The following is a 23808-nucleotide window of genomic DNA, read 5'->3' as shown; positions in this document are numbered from 1 at the left end:
TGATATCCTATTGCCTTTTACTCTTCAATATCTTTACAAAATGATTATTCCTGTTCGTTGTTTCTCTTGTGGTAAAGTCATCGGTAACAAATGGGATAACTACTTGTCTTTATTGCAAGCTGAATATACTGAGGGGTAAATTTGAATTGCACACTATGATGGCTGTAAATCAAATGTTGACTGTATTCATTTAGTGAGGCATTGGATGCTCTTGGACTCAAGCGTTATTGTTGTAGACGTATGGTCTTGACCCACGTTGACTTGATCGAAAAGCTCTTGCATTATAACCGTAAGTACAATAGGCACATAATGAAATTTGCTCACATGCTGACATGCCATTATTTCTCAGCTTTGGAGCGTTCAAGAGACCGTGGACGTGCTTAAACATCTAGACAAACTATAACCCTCCTTCTCAATCTTTCTACTTCTCTTTTCGAAACGACATTTCAATTCAGCTTTCAACAATTCTCTCCTGTACAATTTTCAAATATCAAAAACAAGCTTCAAAAAAAGGACGATATTTCTCATATAATTACTCGCGCGCAATGAACAATTGGCCATTTTATAGTTTTTTTTTGACACTCGCCTTCAAGATGCAGTGAATAAATCAGTGTTCTTTTTAACTTCACAAGTCGCTTTTTTATCGAAGATTTGATATAGATGAGATTTGGTTTGAAGGATTGCTTAGGATAGCGCTTTGTTAGGGCAGGATGTTGGTTATGATTTGGGACAAAATGATGCTTATTTTGTGGATAGTACGGCAAATTAGAAGGGTATGGTATGCCAGTAGATGAATTAACTTTCGATTGCGAGGGAGCTGTCAGAAAGATGATCTTGAGCATATTAGATTGTTCCTGATTTCTATGGCTGTAACCGCAAATGCTGACAAATATGGATATTCTCCTTGAGCGAGCAAGTTTTCCCTCAATATGTATGGCATCTACGCAATGCCATCTAATAAAGATGCCAAGCTTGTATTTTGTGTTGAAAGGCTGGTGTTCACACGAATAGGATGGGTCTTTAATCAGAATACCCAATTCAAGGACATTTAGTCGTGAATGTACTCATGAAATAGCTTGGGTTTCATCAAATGTTGCCTGAATTTTGGCTGTTTTCATATTTATGCATCCTCATTACTGCAACAAGACATCGCTTATATTGATTGCGTATTAACAACCCTTGCGAGTCATTGTTCTATATGAAATCAAGTCTGAATGCGGACAATCGCAATCTCGCTAATGCAGGATGTATTTCATTGTCTATGCTTTGCACAACCTACTTTATGGTGACTGCGCGCGTACATACACAAATATTTCAAATCAAAGCATATGGCTCGACAGCTTCGGTTCATTCTTTTTCTCCACTAACATCACATTTATTCAAGCTATGCTGAGTGAGCTTGGCAGGTACGAGCCTTATGGCAAAGTATTTCTAGAAAACAAACCTCATCTGGGCCAAGAATCCAACGCAAATCCCGTCATTGACTTTTCAGCCATCGATACCATGGACAATAAAACGATACCACCACCAAAGACAATGCACAAGCTATTCAGCGTCAAAGACAACACTACTATAGATGTGGGCGACCGCCTAGATGAACGAAATCTGTATGATAATGGCAAATTATACAACCCAGCGTTGCAATTGGAGCAAGAGGTCTATGTCAGAGGATCGACAGTGGTGTGGAGTCGAGCTGGCTGTGTGATCAAGACATTTGATTATAGTGCAGAGATCCAACCGATCCAACAAGTCTTGTTTGCATGGTTCCCAGTAACATCAGCATTCTTCAAGAATGATCCTACCAACAAACCTGCCATCGACGCTGTATTGAACGACTTTGAAGGTGACAAGTACTTGGTAGAAGGCTACTGGGACAAAAAGGGACCTCAGTCTATCATCAACCTCAAGAACGCTGCAACGGCCAAAGAAGAAGACGCAGAGGATGAAACAGACCCAGTGAAGCAACTGAGACCCTTGAACAATATACCCGAAATCGAAGAGAAAGACGACTCTTTGCAACGACGCACATTATGTATTGTGTTTGAAGACTGTATCAAGCTACACTGCGAAGATGGCATCCACGTTACTGCTCATATACCCTTTGAAATTGACCATGTAGTGCCGCTAGATATGGGTGTTCTGGTCAGTCGAAAGTACGTTCCTGACAAGTGGAAGAAATCAGCCGGCCGTCCTCGATCACACAGTATCACCAATCTGGCCACACTGGCAGCTGGCGTGAAGAAGCCACCATCTCCTGAAGACACTTCTTCCTTTTTTGTCACTGTCACCCACCCATTGAAAGGCGCCTGCCCTGTCAAATCCAAGGATGTCCATCACAATGGCATCTCCACATTGCCTGAACCATTGACAAGCCCACAGCGATTGCTGTTTGCCACCACTAAAGTGTCAGATACTGGCCGCTTACCCGTCATTGTGACATTGAACATCAAAGAGAATAGACACTACATTTGGACCTATGAACGACGCAAAGAGAAGAACCAGCAAACAATACCAGCACCAGCTAACATGATACCACCTGTCAAACGTAAGCCGCACCAAAGCCATGCCGCACCTACCATACGAAAAAAGTTCAAACCCGGAGCTCCGCCCAATGTTAGTCGAAACAAAAAGCATCAGCATCACCAGAAGATAAGCTCGCCTTCACGATCACATGCTCAGTTTCATGAAGACTATGTATCAGACGAAGAGGTGCTGCATGCAAATGAAGTAGAGAAAGATATTTACAACGAAATGCTGGATCCTAGTGAGATTTCGCTTCGATTGTTATGGCGAGAACCAGCCTACAAGTTAGTGTTGTGTCAAGTATAGTGGGAGAAACCAGCTAACCTCATTTATCTTTATCAACAGGATGCCAGTCAAACTGAAAACAAGCAGAAAGGTTAACTCGGAGGCATTTTTGATTCATGATTTGAATGGTCAAGAGCTGATTTGCATAGTTAATCATTCCATGGGGCATCTTCAGGTGATTAATCTGGGTAAAGCCACGCATCTAGTGAGTAATTGCATTGAGATGAAGATACCAGCAAAATCTGCCGTTCCTATTAATGCCACGCGCGACGGCTACAGCGATCTCCTGTTCCTGGACGCCTCCAACAGACTGCAACTCTTTATTGACGCTTCCATGAAGCGCATTCCCCTGAGAATGTCCGGTAGTGTCACCGAACTGATTGATCCGGTGTATGATCGCTTTACTGCTGTTACTGAAAAAGGCATGATACGATGTCAGTTGCATGGTCGCCCTGATACGTCGCTTGTCCGAGATTGCTTTGCTGCCATTGACTGTGCCAACACGCTGTATTTTCCAAAGATACTGGCTCGATTCTTGTCGCTGCAAGAAACACCTCCAGATGATGATCGTATCTGTATCAGCGAGTGGGAGAACTTTTTTGTAGCTCTTTTATCGTTTCTACGCGTGCAGAAGCAAGGCTATTATTACCGCGAACCTAATTTCAAGAGTATTTCGTCTCGAGAAACCCAATTACAACAGATCCGCGCCTCCAACAGCGACTTTTTGACGAACGAGCTTGGATTTCCCTCGGCCGCAGCTGCTCATCACTTTGATTTTCTCTTGGATGAAAATTATTTCAAGGGCATTCCTACACGATGGATTGATCGCGTGGTGCATACTATTTCAGACGATGCCACCATGGATATCTCAGTGTTTATTGAAATTGTCAACAGTTTGCACGTGGTCTATGAGGATTATCGTATCAAGAAATCAATGATAGTGCATGCAAATACGCTTGGCTATCTATTGATGCAGTGCGCCATCATTCTCAAGAACCAAAACTACATTGACTACTATGCAAATCTGGGCATACAGCCTTCGTTTACTGGAAATTGTAACATTAAATGATACTGTGTCCGTTGCTTGATGACTGACTCGTTGTTTATTAGTGCATCTTGTAGATAATCCCATTGTCGATGAAATCTTTACGGAACCCCCAAACATTCAAGTCTGCTTGCGACAAATGACACCTTACACCACATCGAATCCCACCCTGTTGAGTTCTTTTGGCGTAAACACTCTGGAAACGTCACTTGGCCATTGCTTGAATACATATGCCAAAACCATCAAGGAATTGTGGTCTTTGTACGGCGCAATCAACCATGTGTCTGGCGATAAAAGCCTGCTGCTGGAACGCATGATTCTCCACCGTATTGCGCGCAAGGACATTGGCCTCCTAATCGACTCTCTGGCAACACCCATTTTGAACGTGCTGGATGACCTCAAAGCAAACCCTTTAGTGCATTGGACCAAGGAGGCGTATAACATCATTGGCAGAGACGATATCTATCAACAGCTTCAAATGAAGATAACAGTGTGTGACCCCAACACCGATACGTTCAAGCTGCCCTTTTTAAAGGCAAGATATAGACATGATTACTATCAAAATACACTATTCTCACACCTCTGGCAGGATTCTGATCACCCTCAAAACATGAATACCATGATGAAAGATTACTCTGCAACGCCTGTCGTCAAATGTGTCTATGAATCCGATGTTCTCAACATGGAAACAGAACGTCTTCGATTCGGCTTTGGTGGTTTTATAGAAAAAGTACGCATCATGTTGGACGCGACACGTATACCAGATCATATAGTAGTGGAGCTGCCTGATCTGAGTGACGAAGACTTGGCGGTAGAACATCAATCCCAGGTGGCCATGCTGGTCCAGCGCACACTGTCTCTCGCAGCAGGTCGTGCCATTTATGCCTACGGTACACATGTTCCTGATTTGACCAAGGCGCTGCCCTCAGAAGCCATCAATTTGTCTGCTAAAATCTTGCCCTTGCGTACAGTGGTGACAGTGGACGACTCTCAGTGGAGCAAAGAGTTTTTGCACTGGCCCCAATTCCACAATGGTGTTGCTGCTGGTCTAAGAATATCACCGAATAATCAGTGCAGTGATTCCTGGATTGACTTTTGTGTACCTCAAGAACTGGACCCTCAAAGCGGTGGCATCCTCTTGGCTCTTGGCTTGAACGGCATTTTGAAGAAGCTGCCTCTTGTGCATTGGTATCGCTTTGTGACGCAGCAGTGCGATCTTGTCAATGTTGGATTCATCCTGGGGGCTGCAGTTGCGTACAGAGGCACCAAGGACATCAAGGTCACCAAAGTCTTGAGCGTGTATATCCCAGCACTGCTGCCGCCTGAATCTGCTTCATTTAATCACTCTAATTCGATCCAAGCAACTGGTCTGCTAAGCATGGGATTGGTCTACATGAACTCTTGCGATAGACTCATGGCGTCTATCATGCTGCGTGAAATTGCCAAGCATGCTTACACTGACCCGTCTACCCTGGACGCAGATTATGAAGGCTGTGCTCTGGCTGCTGGCTTCTCTCTGGGTTTCATGACACTAGGGCTGGGTGAGAATGCGTTGCCGGTGGTGGATCCTCAACTGCGAAACAAACTTCACAGCTTGATGACAGGAAGAGCGTCCGAAGAAGCGACCAGTTCCATTAATCTAGATGTCACCTCTCCTGGCGCTACAGTAGCACTGGCGTTGATGTATCTCAAGACTGAGAATAGCCGTGTGGCAGAAGGCATTGAGCTACTCGAGACGAGACCCTACTTGAACTATGTGCGTCCTGATTTCCTGTTGATGCGTGTGGTAGCCAAAAACTTGATCATGTGGAGCACCATTCAGCCTACTTCGGCCTGGATTGATGAGCAGTTGCCAGACTTTTTCAATGAGGACATGACGGATGAAAACTCTTCTCTGGATGTTGAGGTCTGCAAGCAAGCTATGATCAACATCATCTGTGGTGCCTGTTTGTGTATTGGCTTGCGTTTTGCTGGTTCCAAGAATTCTACGGCCTTCCAAACCCTGTTGAATCGCCTGGACGCTCTGATCAAGGAGCTGAATCTGCCTGGATCAACACCACAGCAACGAGTAACCAAATGTGTTATACGAACTGGCGTAGATGTGCTGTGTACAGCAGCAGCAATGGTGATGGCTGGTACAGGCGATCGAGAACTTTTGCAGCGCTTGGAACAGCTGCACCATCGAGTGACAAGCGACATGACCTATGGTAATCATATGGCTGTTTCCATGTCGTTGGGCCTACTCTTCATGGGCTTGGGTGGCTATACACTGACAACTTCCAATGAAGCAATTGCTGGTCTACTGTGCGCTTTTTATCCCTTCTATCCAATGACAACTGGAGACAACAGATATCATCTGCAAGCATTTCGCCATTTATGGGTATTGGCTGTGGATTCACGTTGGCTGATGCCATTTGATGTTGGCAACAAGAAACCATGCCGAGTTCCCATGAAGCTGGAGATATACAATGATGACGGAGAGGGCAAAGTACGGCAAGTGCGCATTGAGGCGCCATCTGTTGTACCTGATTACAAGCTCATCAAGTCGATCAAACTAGACGGTGACAGATATTGGCCACTGTCAGTCAACATGTTACATGATGGCAAATACCAAAACTCAATCATTAAATCAGGCGTCATTTTCGTCAAGCGAAAAGACAAAAAGAAGAGCTATGAAGAAGATCCCTATGGTAAACGGAACCTGACATGGAGATAACAGAGTGTTCGAATGGAGAAATCTAAACATTTGGGTTTATTTTTTATATAATAAAAAAAGAGAAAGAGATTATCCTTCTAAATCTCTCTTTTGTCATTTTCGATTAAATAAAAAAGCAATTAGATTATATCAAAATCCTCTGTCTTTTTCCTGTTAAATAAATAGAGGTAAGAAAAGGAAAAAGGCGAGTGTGTGTGTGCAAGAGTATACAAAATAGAATAATAGCAAGGTTTTTTTGTGATGGGCAAAAGAGGAAGAGAAAAATATACGTTTTGAGTGAGAGAGTGATTATGATAAAATTAATGGCATTTCAATGAAAAAGGAAGACATTGAGAAAAGAGAGAGATAAAAGGAAAGGGAGATACATCAATAATTTAATTTACTTGGGAGGACTATATCGCAGAGCAGAGTTAGCAAGATTTATCATCCAATCCACATAATTCCACTTACTTGTAAACAATCTTTCTAGTCTTGAGAGGAGCCCACTTGAACTTCTTGAGGTAAACAGATAAAGCAACTAAGCCAACAGTAATGACAGTGGCCTTCATACCCATCTTCTTACGATCGTCATGCTCGGGTTCAGCAGCCCATGCAAGGAAGGTACAAACATCCTTGGCCATTTGAGAGGCAGTAGCGGGGGTACCATCCTCATACTCAACAACACCATCAAAGAGGGTTTGAGCCATAGCAATGGCGCCACCAGGGAAATAAGGGTTATAGTTCAAACCTTCACGAACCTCGACACCTCCGGGGGCATCAACATAACCTGTAAGAAGAGCGAAAACATAATCCTAGCAACAGCATTGAATGAGTATACTTTCCATCAGATCGGTAATCTTTAAAAACTCACCTCACCACCATGACGAGCCTTGGTGATCAAAGAGAGATCTGGGGGCAAGGCACCGGCATTACCAGCACGAGCGGCTTCATCATTAGGATAAGGCTTAGGCATATAATCAGCAGGCTATATATACATTAGCAACCCTGCAAAAACAACTCGAATTTTGCTTTCTTTTACCTTGCCAGGTCTCATAAACATCTCACCGTTATCATCAGGGCCATCTTGATATTCGAATTCTTCGGCCATAGCCTTGACTTCATCCTCACTGTGAGAGACATCGATCAAATTTCTCCATGCGATGCGATCAAGAGAATGACAAGCGGAACAAACTTCTCTGTAAACTTGATAACCACGACGAATGCTATAGCAAATCATTGCTTTTAGTTGTTGATTCTACTGTTTTGTGCAAATGATACGTACGAAGCATGATCAAAAGTGTCCAAAGGACCACTGTGGGGCCAAGGATGGCTGGGAGGGTGAAGACCTTCATCGGCCATGTTGGCAGAGGCATCAACGTACATGTAAGTCAAAGCAGTGGCACCAATGATACCAGCAGTGACAGCGGTAGTTTGCTTGTTAGAGTGCTATTGAGAAACGATGAATATTGTTGATCGGGTGTATTGAAATTCACAACTTACACCAGCGAAACTAGGCTTGGTTGAAGCAAAACGAGTCTGTTCAAAACGAAAATGTGGGGGGTTAAATCTCCAATGTTTATGATGAATTTTTTTCGGCTAGCTCGCTGGCTTTGTTATATACCTGTTGAGACAATTGCTTAACAGAGCGTCTAGCAGTTTGAGAAGCAATTCTAGAGAACATATTTCAAACTTAAAAACAGAGTAGGGAGAGGGGGGGTTTTATTAGAAAAAAGAAAGAGGTTAAAGGGTAAGAAAAGGATTTTTCTTTACAAAATCAACCACCTTCGGGGTCTATAATCAAAACAATAGGAGGGAGCTTACAATCAGGTCAACCTAATCCCCAGGGTGATGATGAGACTTTTTTTTTCCACAGGCGTCAGAGAAGAAGTCGATTGCAAGCCGGAGTTGAGCAAAGGATGTGTATAAAAGCATTGCCATTTCATGATCTGTGGTGTTGCTTCAAGATTTGACGTTTCTAAGTTTGACAGGTAGCAACCAATTTGTTGTCATGACAACCAAATGATTTTCTGATCCAAGAGATGTTTGATATATACCATGCTATTGAGCCACATGCTATCAGATGTGACACTGGAGAGTAATTTTCTGTCTTCATGACATCTGATGATAGTCAAGCATTGCTGCCTTAGCCAACATTTCATATCAGCATTGGATGTACATGGTCAATGCATGCCTTTTGTATATACTATTTTCATCAGGTACATAATGTAATATGCAAATGTTGTTGCCATCCAAAGAGCAATGCCTTCATTTCCATTAAATATCCGCAGAAAGAGCACTTCTACGTCACCTCTCGTCTTTCTCCTTCGACTGAGCGAAAAATTTTGTTCTAATCCTTTACCAAATTCACCTAAAGGAACCAACACGTCTTCTTTACTATACATACAACAAAATGAGGTATGCATATATACCAAATCAAACACAAATTTGATGAAGAAATGTATCAAATGTTGATACTAATCTCTGCTCCTCTCAATGTAGCTCCATCGCCAACAAGCCAAGATCAGAGATGACTGAGGAAGAGCTCCGTCAACAAGAAGAACTTGAATTCAACACTGGTCCACTTTCAGTTTTGCAACAATCCGTCAAAAATAACAATCAAATCTTGATCAGTTGTCGTAATAACCACAAATTGTTGGCTCGTGTCAAGGCTTTCGATCGTCATTGTAATATGGTGCTCGAAAATGTCAAAGAGGTACGTGAATATTGCAATTAATCCAAGTAGATGTATGTATTCATTTGGTTCGCTTGTAGATGTGGACTGAGACGCCTCGTAGTGGAAAGGGAGCAAAGGCTAAGCCTGTAAATAAGGATCGCTTTGTCAGTAAGATGTTCCTTCGTGGTGATACCGTCGTTCTCGGTAAGTGAGATGATGAATAAACAGAAATGAATGACTAAAGCATTATGCCTATAGTTCTCAGAAACACTGTATAAACAAGATCAATACAAAACACATTCCATATTTTCTCTCTGTCTACTTATCCTACTTCATATGCAAGAAACTTACACATTTTACTCAATTTGCGAAAAACTGATCACAATAAACATGACAATTACATCTCAAGGTTATACGAATCTGTCAATGTGGATTTACATGCTTTACACTTACAACAGCAATCTATCATTGGGTTGGGGTAGTGTGCATTATGTAGATTTAAGTAGAAGCGGTGTAAATCCATCATACCAACCGAAATTACGTTGCACTTATTTAGAAAATCTCAACAAAGGAAGACATCTTGATGTAATGATACGGAAACACGAGTCTTTTATTAGTATGCTTAGAAAGACCAATTTTCACAAGCGAGACAATGGTGCGTGGGCTTGCTCGGCGCATCATGACTATGAGAAATATACTCGTTCTTGAGTGATGGCGATCTGATGGCCGCTGGTTTGCCATAATATCGACCTGGCACAGAAGGACAAGCGTAAATCAGAGCCACGACAATGATCAGCATATGAATTGGGATTAAAGCAAAACAGATGGTATACACTTTGGCCAGAAAGTAGGATTCAAATGTATGCAGTTTCTCATGACAGCCTTGCAAAAGCGATTCTTGAGAGCAGCGCGATTTGTATCTTGCATGATCTGATGAATTTTCGAATCCACAGCAATGTAGGTTTTCTTGCAATGCGAAATGTTCGCTGGATGTAAAGTCATATCGCCATTGCATGCCAAGCTGTGTCTTTAAATCCCAAGTTGTTTTTCTGTAAGCGAGGTAGGCTACAGTGGCCAAAAGTGCCAGACATGGCCATAGCAGAATTGCGTGGCATGCCAGAAAATGTCGATCTTTTCTTTGGACAGCAAAGATCCCAATGATAGCCGTGATGACACACAAAAACGAGGTGCAAAACATGGCTACGATGGCAATAGGAGTTAGCTCTGAATTAGTAAGAATGAGAATTGCTTTTACCAGTCAATAGATCCCTGTTAACGATAGTGACAATGACAGATCTGCTGTATCCGTTCGCATATGAGCTCAAAGCACCAATCAGAAAAACAAATCCGTAGGAGAAAAGCTAAAGAGACTGAGTATAGGGTGCTGCATTGCAATGGGCATGAACATACTGTGCAGCTTGATAGAAGAATAATCCATCGAGATACGGTTAATCCCAGGTAAGATTTTGGCTTGACAATAAGTTCACTTTCTTCCATCAAAATCAAAAACTAATTAAATGCTGAAAGGAATTCAAAAGCTTATTTCTTTCGTCTTTATTCCGTGAATTGATCACACATACAAATAAACAATGGCAATGGCCTAATTCCAAATGTTGATGGCGAATGAAGACTCGTAAGAGACCGGGCCTATAAGGATATAGCCTTGGAATTCAGCAAAAAGCTCCAAATTCACGTCTCGATAAATCTGATGGAGTAGGCACAATGAACGGTGTGTTTAACAGTCTAATGAAGCATTAAGAACTGTTTTTCCAGTAAATTGCAGCTACCAAAGTTGTGATTTAAGCCGTGTAAATAAACTCTATAAAGCAATACATAACCAAATTTGACAGCTTTCAAGTTTTCATATCTTGACATGTAGGCCTTCAAGAGCCACCGAAATGACGCCAAACAATTGTACTTGAGTAGTAGCAACTTCCTGACACCTTTGCTCAGCTTTTTGAGCCAAAAAAAAACATGGCCAAAAATCGACCAAAAAGCATGAGGTACCCCTCATGATTTTCATCGAAAATCGAACGATCGTGTTTTTGACCCCAAAAATGAAGACTTTTGCTATGGCATATATGGAATCAAAATGTTTCTATCGATCCAGAGCAACCCCTGGAAACTTGTTCGTGAGACTTTGATATGTAAAATCTCTGCATTTTGGACAAAAACCTCATTTCGCATTTTTGAGCGCTGCTCAATAAGCTTCCTCTAAACATCTATCACATTTAGTGTCATTGGATTCATCCTGAAAAGTACTCCAAGAAAGCTTAAGGGAGGATGGGAGGATCGGCACAATTTATATAATCGAATCTAGGAAAACAGTTCACACAAGTCGCGAAACAAGCAAAAAATTCCCATTTCCAGAAAATATGAGGTTCGGAGATTCAACCGATTTTTGGCTGGTAAATGAATTTTCATGAAGGCGATCGATGTTTTTGAAGCTTATGAGAAGGGGATTGCAGACCAAAGTATGCTATAGCTTATCTTAACTATTTTACTTTTCCTTTATTCATTTTTTTTTATTATTTCTGCCTCTGGTAGGTTTAATTTTTGTGAATTACTCATCTGAATGCAAATCCTATTGAATGCAAGATTCAAGATTGCTATCCTACTCGAAATAACTATGAAACCTCAAGTATAGACCTTATTTAACTTTTGAATCAATGGCTCTTACAAAAAACGATAGGGTTGTGTATGGTATAGATCAAGAGTGCCATTTGTCTAATCTTGGTTCATTAGAGAATAATTGGCAGCACTGCACTACATTGCTTTTTCTGTAAACCGATTCTAACAGTTGAGCTGCAAAATATACCGAGGCTCTCATTGAGTGCTAAAGAGGGTAGATTGCTAATTTCATAATACACAATAGTCGACTGGTTGAAGGGATCAATTCTGTGCATTAGGAAATCCATGTGCCTGATCGATTATAAAATAAGCTTTTTATGCATCCAATGGGACAACATTGCCCTTTCTCGGTGACCATTTTTCATAGATGTCCAACGTGGCTTAATGCCGAATCAATTTTTATGTGGAGGATGTCAGTAATTTTTTTCATAGACTCTTCCACTCTTTTGATCCAAATAGTAACAAATGGGTAAACGCAACAGAGCCGCCTTGTTACCTACTCACTTGCCTCAACTTCAAAACTTGATCAAGCGTGATTCCAAGTCTTATGAAGCCGAATTCCTCCAGCAATGGCGACATTTCCAATCGACTCTTTCCATCTTTTGCTTGAAGCCTGATGAAGATTCCAAAGAGCTTTGTGAATTGGTCACTTTCATGAGTCAAGTAGCTCAATGTTATCCTGAGTTGACCAAGGATTTCTCTCAGCAAATTGTGGATCTCTTGAAGGAGCACTGTACTGTGCTCCACCCTGAAGTCAGAAAGAGCTTGGTTCAGGCTCTTATTCTTCTCCGTAACAAGGGCATTCTCGATAATACCCGGTAGGACACATTATGATTCACATAGCTAAGCATAGTGTATTCATAACCTCAAATAGTCTTTTACCTCTTTTCTTTACTCTGTTCAAATGCAAAGACAAGAACCTCAGAGAACTGCTCTACAACCACATTGTCAACGACATCAAAAACTCCAATGCCAAGGTCAAGAACAACAAATTGAACAAAACCTTGCAAGCATTCATGTTCACCATGTTGGAGTCAGCTACTACTGGTAACAGTGAGGAAAATGCTATTGCTGCCAAGAAGAGTGTGGACGTCTGTGTTGATCTTTATCACAAGAATGTTTGGAACGATGCCAAGACTGTCAATGTCATTGCTGAAGCTTGTTTTTCCCCCATCACCAAGGTCTCTGTCACAGCCGTCAAGTTCTTTTTGAACAGTAATGACCATCAAGAGGAGGAAGAGGAGGATGAAGATGTAAGTCGATTTGATGTAGTTATACAAAAGATGGGATACTGATATGCAATGAACTGCTTAGATTCCTGATTTGAAAAAGATGCAAATGGCCAACTTGCACAACAAAAAGTCCAGATCTAAAGATCGCAAGATGGATGCTGCAAGAAAGAAGGTCAAGAGAAAGCAAAAGAAGGGAGAAAAGGCCGAGAATTTCAACTTTTCAGCACTTCATCTTTTGAACGATCCTCAAGGTTTTGCTGAAAAGCTGTACTCCAAGCTGACATCCAAGGACGATCGCTGGGAAGTGCGTTTGATGAAGATGAATTTGGTCTCTCGTGTCATTGGTATCCATCAATTGACCATCTTAGGTTTCTATCCTTTGCTGATGAAGTATCTCCAACCCTCTCAACGTGATGTGACCATGGTCTTGGTGTGTGCTGCTCAAGCTTCACATTCCCTCGTTCCTCCTGATATCTTGGAACCTGTATTGAAGGCCATTGCCAACAACTTTGTCACCGACCGTGTTGCCAATGAAGTCATGGCTGTGGGTATCAACGGCATCCGTGAAATTTGTATTCGTCAACCTCTAGCCATTGATGCTACCTTGTTGCAAGATTTGACTCAATACAAACAACATCGTGATAAGAGTGTGCTTATGGCTGCTCGTTCTCTCATTGCTCTGTTCCGTGAAATCAACCCTGAAATGCTGTTGCGTAAGGACCGTGGTAAGACTGCCACCATCAAGATGAAGGATGGCTCTATTCGTTCTGTTGCATTCGGTGAAGCTGCCAACAACATGGATGGTCTTCAGGGCCTGGAGTTGCTTGATGCTGAAGAGAAGGACGATGAAGATTGGGGAGATTGGGAGGTCGATGATTCCAGCGACGAGAGTGATGAAGAAGGTGGTTGGATCAACGTTGCTAGTGATGATGAAGATTATGTCAAGGTCAACATGGGCGATGAAGAGCAAGTTCCTGAGGATGAGGACAACAAGAAAAAGCTTCAATACAAGGTGGGCCCCAACGGTGAGATCATCAAGGCTCGTCGTATCGGTAAACGTCAACTCAAGAAGATGATGGATGCTGAGGAACACACTGAAATTACAGAAGAACAACGACAAAAGCTGGTAGAAGCTGTCAAGGCCCGTCGCGCTGAAGAAGAAGCCAAGCACGAAGCTGCCATCAAGTTGGCTACCACTCGTATTTTGACGCCTGCTGATTTCGCCCGTTTGGAAGAACTCAAGACGAACAAAGAAATTGAACAAATCCAGGGCAAGAAGCGTGGTGCAGATGATGCTCAGCACGATGGCGAGATTGATGAAATGACCATTCTCGGTCCTCGTAAGAAGGCCAAGCAAGATTACGAACAGAGAATGGCCTCTATTCAAGAAGGTCGTGAAGGTCGCGAGAAGTTTGGTTCCAACAAGGGCAAGAAGGAAAGAGGTAGTACCACCAACCGTGAAAAGGCCAGAAATAAGAACTTTATGATGGTTGCTCACAAGCAATCTGTGCTCTGGAAGTCCAAGCGTAGTTTGTTTGACAAGCAAAAATCACTACGAGCTGCTATTGAGAAGCAAAAGCGTCTCAAGCATTAATTATAACCTTTGTTTTTGTATTTCTCCATTTTGTTATTTTACCACCATCAATATGTTTCTATTTCTTTCTTTTTTTCCTTATTTCTTGTTCATTTAATATATACAAATTAAAAATGCATTCTTATCACATCTTAGACTATATATATACAAGCTTGTCTCTCGCTTTATTCATGCTGATCTCGGCTTCCAATGCTGTGAACACTTTTGCATAAATATGATTCTTTTTAGATTTTATTGTTATGACACATATGACCATTAGATGTTCGACATCCAAGTATTTAAAATGCCTTTACAAATCTGCCCTGACATTGAGAAATGCCATAAAACGATAGGAAATATGATGCGATGAGACAACCCACAATGATACACAAGAAGCGATCAGCAAATGAATTTGTATGACTTTAAACGTGGAATAACATCATTGCTCTCTGTACCCCAAAAAAAAAAAAGCAGGGCAACATCCAATGGAACATGCGCGAATTAATTCGTGATTTGCCTTTGATTTGATTTAAGATGAGTAACATGAGATGATGAAATCAGGCACTCTTGTACATCTATACTCAAAACAATCGTTATACGCCATTTGAAGCAACAGCAGAGAAGATAGCCATGATTGAAACGAGATGGAAAAAACGCATGTTCCTATAATATTCCAATTCACATCATGCATTGTTCATTTCGAATAATAGTGGTGCCATTCACATTCAGATGTCCACATTTTCCCACCATTTCTGGTAACACCACAGGCAATATGTATGATTCTATTGTATACATATGCATCATCTCACATTGGATCCACATAGTTGATACTCTCTTGATCTATGGTCATTGCAATAGGCCAAAAGCCTTTCAGAGATCTATATAGCTGTCTGCCATGGAATGCGATGGAAACTGAATATCAATAACTGACGGTAGTATGACATGGTGCCAATGGACATGTGTGGGGAGGGGGTATAGCAGACAAACATTTAAGCGGACCCCAGTTGATTTCTGTGAATCTTGCTACCCTTGCTCGATTAAACAACCGCAATGAGGGCTTGTGTTGTGAACCCTATTACATCTCTCCCACTAAATTGCAAACGTTTCTTTTCTTTTTCTTTCCTATTCACCTTATAAGTAGTTATATTTTCTAAAGGTAAAGAAACTTGTTATTTTGCATAACCTACAAGTACTCGAAATTGACTCGTTTTCTCGGTTTATATAGATGTCTGTTCCTGGTATGTCTTTTTGTCTCTAATTTACGGTACCTATGTTTCTGTTACTCAACCCCAATCTTTTGTATAGTTGCTTTCAATGATATTGGCAAGTCCGCCAAGGACCTTTTGTCCAAGGACTACCCCGTTGGTGGTGTCAAGCTCGAAGTCAAGACCACTGCTCCTAACGGTGTTGTAAGTAGATTGACATTGGGATGTGGTTTCGTTATGCATCAGAAAATGTCTAATATGAATCATTGGATAAACAGACCTTCAAGGTTAACGGTCAACGTGATAACAAGACTGGTATCATTGTTGGTGATCTTGAAACCAAGTACGCTGACAAGAAGAACGGTCTTACTTTCACTGAAGCTTGGACTACCTCCAACCACCTTAACGGAAAGATCGAACTCGAGAACAACCTCGCCAGTAAGTTTGAATTGAAATGCGCACGTTGCTGATCTCAGATGCTAACCTCAGTCTCGCGTTGTTAGAGGGTCTTAAGCTCGAACTCTTGACCTCCCTCCTTCCCTCTGTCAACGAGAAGGCTGCCAAGATCAACGCTACCTACAAGAAGCCCAATGTCCACACCGTTGCTACTCTTGATGTCTTCAAGGTAAGTTCTTTTGGTTATGTGTCGAGTAGATGGATTCTGAGCAAATGCCTATTTTGAATAGACCAACTTCAGTGTCAACTCTGTTTTCGGTCAACAAGGTTTCCTCGTTGGTGCTGAAGTCGCCTACAATGTTTTGGATGGCAAGGTATGTATAGTGTAATTTGCAAATAGGAAAGAGAGCCTTGTCAATTCTTAAATTTCGCCATTTTTAGATTGGTCGTTACAACGCTGCTGTCGGTTATACCGCTGCTGAATATGGTGTTGCTGTTCACGCCACCAACAACTTGAGCAACTATGCTGCTTCTTACTACCACCGTGTCAACAGTGACCTCGAGGCTTCCGGTAAGGCTTCTTGGGACTCCAAGGGTTCCAACGCTGTTGCCCTCGAAGTTGGTGCCAAGCTCAAGTTGGATGCTACTGCCTTTGTTAAGGCCAAGATCTCCAACGCTGGTGTCCTCGGTCTTGCGTAAGTTGAGATATGCATTTTGTAGCGTGATTTTTTACAGTGTGTCTCATTGGTAAATTTTTCATAGTTACACCCAAGCTCTCCGTCCTGGTGTCAAGGTCAACCTCGGTGCTTCCGTTGATACTACTCGTCTTAACGAAAACGCACACAAGCTCGGTCTCTCTTTCACCTTGGAGAACTAAATTATTTATTGTTAAATGAAATCTAATCATCAGAACAACTAAAAAGAGAAAAATCATATATACATTCACACATTTGAAAAAGAAACGATCAAAGAAAGGAAGGATATTGTCAAATACTAATCTAAGTCCTTTTTTTCCCCTTCTTTGCATCTTTTCTTTTGTAAACAAATAATGCACCATATAAATAAAAAGCACTATTGTAACTTTATTCATTTTTTGTACTGAATGATGTGAATCTCGAACCACGGAATTAGCGCGTTTGGTAATCTTGACTGGATAAGGCATTGGTAAGACATTGACACCAGGATATCGAAAGGTGTTTAGGTCTAGCAGTTTTGATGTAGGTTCAAACAGACAGCTTGCTAGCATTTGAGTAATTGTGTAGAATAACTCTGCTTCAGCCTTAAGGGTATATACACAAGAAAATTAGAAAAGCATTGTTGTGCGTCTAATAGCACTTATTAAATGTATGCCGGGGACAGAGTCTTCTTCCAAATCCAAATACAAAGGTATCACGCTCTTCAAACTTGCCACTTGCTGCAGCATGTAGCGATTTGACATTTGGCAGATATCTCTCTGGACTGAACTCCTCGGGGTTCTTGTAAAAATGAGAGTCCATATGCACACTTATCATAGTAACATTGATGATGGAATCCTTGGGGAACAGATAGCCATCCACAACCACTACAATATACAAGCAATTAGCTTTTCTTGCCCTTTTGAGTACACGATCTTACATTACAGTCTTCAATCACACTGTGGCTGATACCAAAGAATGTAGCTGATCTCCATCGCATCACCTCCCTAATAGTTGCAAAGAAGTAAGGTATATTTGCTCGTTCGTGCAACTCAGGGAGCCGGCCATGGGTAGATACAAATAGATCAAGCTCTTGATGTATTTTACTTTGAACCTCAGGATAATGGCAATCAACCAATACGTTGTGATTGCAAGGTTGTCAGAGCCTGCTACAACCATTTCAACTATACGTTCTACGTTAGTTTGTTACGCTCGCTGTACCCATGTTTCACTTACACAGGAATAAGACTTTGTCGTCGTCGCTAAAGTTAAATTCGCCTTCATTTAACGCCTTGACAAAGTTATGTCCCTCTTTTGATTCTATTTCCTTAACATACTGCATGAAAAGAGGATGTCGCTTGTTCATGAGCTCTCGCATCTTGTTGACAATGCCGCCATTCAAAAAATCAAAGCTTTCAAGGAAGGGAAAGTAGTTGGTGAGATCTGCTTCCACGGCCAAAAATTTCATGGTATCCTCCACCATGCCTGTAATCACTAGAAACTCTTCGTCTTCGATGCTTTTGAAGGTTCTACCAAAACATTTACCGAAAATACAGTTCAAGTAGTTGAGTTTTAGATGGTTGAGGGGATCCACAGTGCCATCGCGCTCAGCATAGTCCAATAATCTCTGCACCAAATCAGCACCTCCTTGTTTGATGAATGGTATGTATTTTTTTAACTTGTTTGGGTTGAAAGATGGAGGCAGCTTTATATGCACGCCGAGTTTATCTTATTGAGAGAATTCAGTCAACAGCAGCATTACCTGCAGCTCTGTTTCTATTCCAAATCTCGCCTGGTTGTCCGAATCCTATATTACTATAGAAAAGCTTAATTTCAAAGCTTGTGCATTTTAATCTTGGACACTTACTTTCCTCCTCCACTAAACAGCCTATAGGAAAAGTTCATGTGCGGTCTGTAGGATGCTTGTGCTCCATGCGTGGTGAGAACCTTGTGTGCTAGAGCTGGGTCAGCTATGGTGATCCAGACGCGTTTGTACAGCTTGATTTTCATGACGGGGCCACACTCTTTGTGCCATTGTCGTATTGTATCTGATGGTATTCTTCCTAGCGTGAAAGTATGACTCAGGTAAGGATAGCAAGAGGTCGCAATAGGAATCTCGCAGTGGCCGGATTTTTTTTGTGTTCTTCCCAATCATACGCCGGTAGGATTGATAGAGAACAGCAGTTGCATCAGCTATACTGATAACACGCAAAGCTTGCTTTATTTCGAAATGTGGAGGCTTGATTGATTCAAGAAAATGTGTAGCAAACTCCATAATTTGAAATGAACAAAATTGAAAGAGAAGTGATATCTGCAAAGCAAATGGGCTATCTAAATGAAGCTTGCATTGTAATATTGCCTGCAGTAGATGTAAAGGGGTTCATGTCTTATCTTATATAGTATACATACAACAACTTCTTGTCTATATAAATAGCAATAAAAAGCCGTATGTTTTTCTGATTGAGGTAACAAACAGTGATGGCGCGCTATTCATATGCTGGTAGGACAACAAGCCAAATAATGCGAGATGCAAACATTAGCAATAGATTGAGCTTTCTTTTTCATATACTACTAATGCCCTTGAAAAGCAGATCATTTTATTTGATAGCTATATGCATCTACCTTTTCTTCATCTTATATAAATACTTGCATCAAATAATGTTTGTGTAAAAATGTCAACTGTTGGTAGGCTAATCAACACTAACGACGACGGCTAAGTGCCGTCCACTTTATACGCGCAAGTAAACGCAATTCAGATTGAGTATATTATAATAGCGTTAACCTTTGTCAAGCGGATTACATGCGATATGTCCTTGATCGTAATACCACCTTACTTTGGTACATTTGCCGTTTCAACTCTTTATATGTGAGAACATTACTTTTTAATCTTTCATATCGCCATTTGATCAAATGAAAGTTTCCTCGCCGATTTTTATGCTGAATGTGTCAGGAACCTGTCAAAGAAGCAACCTTCATGCTAGGCAATCAGCCAATTGTAACAGCTTGTTTTCGCGGTGAATCATCATTCATGAGATCATGGCTACAATGACGTATTTTAATACATTTTAGCATTATATGATAGCTTTTTAAATTGCACGAAAAAGTCCCCTTTTATACAACTAATCATTATTATCAAATGGACAGACAGCAACCATCATCAGGCGATTTAAGAGACATTCAAAAGCAACACGCATTAGGCCTTGAAAAGAGTCAGAGTAATCACAGCAGCGATGGTGGAACAAGCCCAGTAAAGCCTCCTTCGTTGTTGGAGAGACGTCAATCAAACCAGATACAAAAGCACAACAATGCACATCCACTGGAGGAAGAATTCTTGGGTGACATCTCACCTATGCCAACTGGTGCTGAAAGAATGGCTGCTTTAAGGGATTTGGGCGCTACATTTGAAGAAGGGCAGAGATCGATTGCTAAAGTGGCAACTCCAACAGAGACTGTAGTGCCTAGTTTTGTTGATTCTGATCAACTGGAGGTAAGAATTTCAAATGTTATCCTGGTATTTAGTAGACTGAATGTATAAAATAGGGTCTACTGCATAAAAGAGATAACCCTAATTTGACTGATACCTGCAACAACACAGTAGCTCGTTGACAGAAAAGGGCTTACAGCTTCATACAATAAAAGAGTTTTATTTGAGCAATGTAAAGATAGAGTGCTCAAGTCGCATCTAACTTGAGATAATTATCTAACGCAAGTTGGCGAAATAGATTGATAGGAACTATACACATCTATATGAAAAAAGATGGAAGGGGAATCATGTTGTATAGGTGCCGAGTAAGGCTTTTGCCAAACAGATACAAAGGCCAATGTTCACCATCAATGCAGTGCCTTCCTCTGTACATGCGGCAACCAGTGCTTCCATATAAGCCTTCCATTTAATGCTTACATCTTTTTATGCTAACGAACCTTTGGCTAATATCGCAAAATTTATATAGTTAAAATGTTAGAAGAACCTTGGTTATTGATTGATATATAATCAATAATCATATAAAAGTTTATGCTTCGAATGGTTCTTTACCTTGGCTTCGCTTCGGTGAAAACCAACCTGCACAGCGGCAGCTCGCGCTACCGATTTCCCTTGTATATCTTATCAAAATACTACTACTTTCATATTGACCTTCTACTTACACAAAACCATTCGTATTATCTGTTGATCTGATTCTTATGTGATGCTCTACATCCATATACTCGTAGCCACTTTGAACACGGGCAAGCAGCATACTGGTATTTCCTCTTTTCAGTCCGTAGTCTCCCTGATACAACAAAGCCTGAGTGCATTTGAGCCGTGATTTCTTGCGTTCAAGACCGTTTTAGATGGTCAGAATAGCACCAAACAATTGCTCTTGTCTGGCAGTTACTTTCTGATACCTTTGCTCAGCTTTTTAGGGACCAAAAAAATATGGCCAAAATTCGACCAAAAAGCATGAAGTACCCCTCATGGTTTTCATCGAAAATCAAACGATCGCGTTTTTGATTTTAATAATGAAGGCTTTTAGTATGGTATGTATTGAATCAAAATGTTTCTATCGATCTAACACAACCCCTAAAAACATCTTTTTGGGACTTTGATATGTAAAATCTCGACTTTTTGGCCAAAAACTTCTTTTCATATTTTCATAAATTGCTCAATAAGTTTATTCAGAATATCTACGTTACTTGGTGCCATTGGATGCGCCTTGAAAAGCACTCCAAGAAAGCTTAAAGAAGCATCGGATGATCATCATATTTTACATAGTCGAATCAACAGAAATAGTTCAATCGAGTCGAAAATCATCAAGATTTGGCCAATCTAAAACAGAATATAATTTTGGGTTTGAATTAATTTTGGCTGCTTGAGCTGGCTGGCAAGCTCAATGTCCTTTTTATAAGGCAATGCAGCAATAGATGCCCTTGAAGCGTATGGAAAGTAAGTGGTAAGTCATAGCAGTATCGTTCATCATGTTATTTTCTTTTATTCTATATTTAGTAACGTTAGTCTGGACATTGACGATCCATGGGCTGCATAGCATGTCTGTAGTAAGTAGGGAAATCTCTGAGGCTTCGGGTCATCGTTTGAAGAAAACGTTAACAGCATTGAGCAGAGAAAAGACGGTAGAAATAACAGTGGTTTTTGTTGATTGATTGTAAAATCATTAATCATAGATGAGCCAGGCCTGACAGATGCCTAGAAACTCAGGTTTCATACTAGGGTTATAAAGTGTCTAGGGACTGAACGTTTATTATAATATGATACAATAATGATAAGGTTTCGCTAGAGAAAACACTGGAGGTTATATTTACTATAGGTATGCTAAACAGTTGAAGTGATAAAGACGTTATTGCAATATTTTAGAACAAGTTGTAAATGGGCTTCTACTACCGCAGTGAGTAAAATATCAAAGATGCAGACTTCTTTAACACAAACGATGGTTATAAACCATGTAGTTTCAACAAAATTTGACGTATGCAATGCAACCACATATCGCTTACCATATTGATGAGCTTTTTTGAAAAATTGTGAGAATCCTGGTGTGTATCTGACAAACCCAACAGTATACTTTTGAGATAGGCATCAAGTTTTTGTAGGCGTCTTGAGCGACCCTTTTTCAAGATGTTGATCAGCAATGAGCGCTTCACATCTTTTTCGTCGACAAGGATTGTTAAGGGATCTAATTGAGTGGCTTGTATGAAGGTTTTCAAAATTTATCAAAGGTTTGAAGTACCTAATCATATAGAGGTAAGATGACCTTACTTTATAGCCTACTGTGGCTAATGATCCCGCTTGATCTAATTGCTGATGGATAGGCGGGACGTTAAAATTATAAAAAGAGTCCATTTGCGATTTGCTTTTTAGAACCATCTTTCTTCTTGCTTGAATTAATAATCAAAAAAAAAAGATATGACTGACATCAATCTCTCTGGAATAAAGAACATTGTTCTAGTGCTCTCTGGCAAAGGAGGTGTAGGCAAATCTTCTGTCACTACACAGCTTGCGCTTGGCCTCGTCCACCAAGGCAAAAAGGTAGGTGTGCTCGATATCGATCTGACGGGGCCCAGTATTCCTCGCATGTTGGGATTAGACGGCAAGAAAGTACACCAAGCTTCTCAAGGGTAAGTCTTTCAATCAATGTGCGTATTGAAGCAGTGATCTAACACTGGTCCAACTAGTTGGGTGCCTGTGTATGCTGATGAAAACCAACGCTTGTCATGTATGTCCATTGGATTTTTATTGACAAACAAGAATGACTCTGTCGTTTGGAGAGGCCCTAAAAAAAATGGTAAGAGACAGATGGGCAATGATGGGGCACATATGGATGACTAATACAAACGACAGCCATGATCAAACAGTTCTTACAAGACGTATATTGGGGAGAATTGGATTATTTGTTGATTGATACACCACCAGGCACTTCAGATGAACACATTGGCATTGTAGAATATCTAAAGGAATTTAACCCTGACGGCGCTGTCATTGTCACTACGCCTCAAGGTGTTGCCATTGCTGATGTACGTAAAGAAGTCTCATTTTGTAAAAAGGTGAAGTTGCCAATCTTGGGTGTTGTGGAGAATATGAGTGGATTTGTGTGTCCTCACTGTGCGGTAAGTAGACTAAGCTGGGAAACTCACCAGTAAGAGACTGATGATGATGATGATTTGCAGGAATGCACCAATATTTTCTCTTCTGGCGGTGGTGAATCCATGGCAAAGGACTACGATATCGATTTCTTTGGCAGAGTGCCTATTGATCCTGGATTTACCAGCATGGTGGAAACAGAGGGCAGTGGGTCATACGTCAAAATGTTTGAAAAGTCAAATTTATTCCCTGTTTTCCAACAGATTTGCGATAAAGTAACTGAAAAAGTAGAGTCTAATAAATAGGA

General features: G+C 41.0%; 9 protein-coding genes across 9 annotated transcripts; 7 read left to right on the top strand and 2 right to left on the bottom strand.

Annotated features, from left to right (window-relative positions):
* Nucleotides 1–40: 40 nt before the first annotated feature.
* Nucleotides 41–384, top strand: ATC70_004415 (uncharacterized protein; the record flags this gene model as incomplete). Its single annotated transcript, XM_064823718.1, has 3 exons — nt 41–135; nt 195–289; nt 350–384. 3 exons carry the CDS (start codon nt 41–43, stop codon nt 382–384), a joined length of 225 nt encoding a protein of 74 aa, XP_064688543.1.
* A 1002-nt stretch (nt 385–1386) lies between these two features.
* Nucleotides 1387–6569, top strand: ATC70_004414 (uncharacterized protein; the record flags this gene model as incomplete). Its single annotated transcript, XM_064823717.1, has 3 exons — nt 1387–2807; nt 2869–3863; nt 3919–6569. 3 exons carry the CDS (start codon nt 1387–1389, stop codon nt 6567–6569), a joined length of 5067 nt encoding a protein of 1688 aa, XP_064688542.1.
* Nucleotides 6570–6948: 379 nt separating this feature from the next.
* ATC70_004413 (uncharacterized protein) lies at nt 6949–8229 on the bottom strand (the record flags this gene model as incomplete). The annotated part of the gene is made up of 7 exons (XM_064823716.1): nt 6949–6961; nt 7020–7360; nt 7420–7533; nt 7588–7771; nt 7831–7994; nt 8049–8084; nt 8170–8229. 7 exons carry the CDS (start codon nt 8227–8229, stop codon nt 6949–6951), a joined length of 912 nt encoding a protein of 303 aa, XP_064688541.1.
* A 729-nt stretch (nt 8230–8958) lies between these two features.
* Nucleotides 8959–9500, top strand: ATC70_004412 (PKS_ER domain-containing protein; the record flags this gene model as incomplete). Its single annotated transcript, XM_064823715.1, has 4 exons — nt 8959–8963; nt 9048–9261; nt 9321–9426; nt 9481–9500. The coding sequence occupies 4 exons, from the start codon at nt 8959–8961 to the stop codon at nt 9498–9500; spliced, it is 345 nt and encodes a 114-aa protein (XP_064688540.1).
* Nucleotides 9501–12318: 2818 nt separating this feature from the next.
* Nucleotides 12319–14679, top strand: ATC70_004411 (uncharacterized protein; the record flags this gene model as incomplete). The annotated part of the gene is made up of 3 exons (XM_064823714.1): nt 12319–12671; nt 12728–13106; nt 13168–14679. The coding sequence occupies 3 exons, from the start codon at nt 12319–12321 to the stop codon at nt 14677–14679; spliced, it is 2244 nt and encodes a 747-aa protein (XP_064688539.1).
* Nucleotides 14680–15883: 1204 nt separating this feature from the next.
* On the top strand, nt 15884–17136 carry MCA1_2 (Ca(2+)-dependent cysteine protease; the record flags this gene model as incomplete). The annotated part of the gene is made up of 7 exons (XM_064823713.1): nt 15884–15896; nt 15964–16067; nt 16142–16301; nt 16367–16488; nt 16550–16633; nt 16701–16954; nt 17022–17136. The coding sequence occupies 7 exons, from the start codon at nt 15884–15886 to the stop codon at nt 17134–17136; spliced, it is 852 nt and encodes a 283-aa protein (XP_064688538.1).
* A 448-nt stretch (nt 17137–17584) lies between these two features.
* ATC70_004409 (uncharacterized protein) lies at nt 17585–18943 on the bottom strand (the record flags this gene model as incomplete). Its single annotated transcript, XM_064823712.1, has 6 exons — nt 17585–17820; nt 17879–17940; nt 18075–18117; nt 18170–18580; nt 18696–18748; nt 18801–18943. The coding sequence occupies 6 exons, from the start codon at nt 18941–18943 to the stop codon at nt 17585–17587; spliced, it is 948 nt and encodes a 315-aa protein (XP_064688537.1).
* Nucleotides 18944–20069: 1126 nt separating this feature from the next.
* ATC70_004408 (uncharacterized protein) lies at nt 20070–20539 on the top strand (the record flags this gene model as incomplete). The annotated part of the gene is made up of 2 exons (XM_064823711.1): nt 20070–20420; nt 20474–20539. The coding sequence occupies 2 exons, from the start codon at nt 20070–20072 to the stop codon at nt 20537–20539; spliced, it is 417 nt and encodes a 138-aa protein (XP_064688536.1).
* A 2287-nt stretch (nt 20540–22826) lies between these two features.
* ATC70_004407 (PPM-type phosphatase domain-containing protein) lies at nt 22827–23806 on the top strand (the record flags this gene model as incomplete). The annotated part of the gene is made up of 4 exons (XM_064823710.1): nt 22827–23038; nt 23096–23205; nt 23262–23527; nt 23588–23806. The coding sequence occupies 4 exons, from the start codon at nt 22827–22829 to the stop codon at nt 23804–23806; spliced, it is 807 nt and encodes a 268-aa protein (XP_064688535.1).
* Nucleotides 23807–23808: the final 2 nt, after the last annotated feature.

Source organism: Mucor velutinosus, assembly GCF_035048745.1.
Source record: "Mucor velutinosus strain NIH1002 chromosome Unknown tig00001540, whole genome shotgun sequence".
Taxonomy (NCBI): domain Eukaryota; kingdom Fungi; phylum Mucoromycota; class Mucoromycetes; order Mucorales; family Mucoraceae; genus Mucor; species Mucor velutinosus.
The sequence above is the reverse complement of the archived record's forward strand: the minus strand, read 5'-3'. Positions and strand labels throughout refer to the sequence as shown.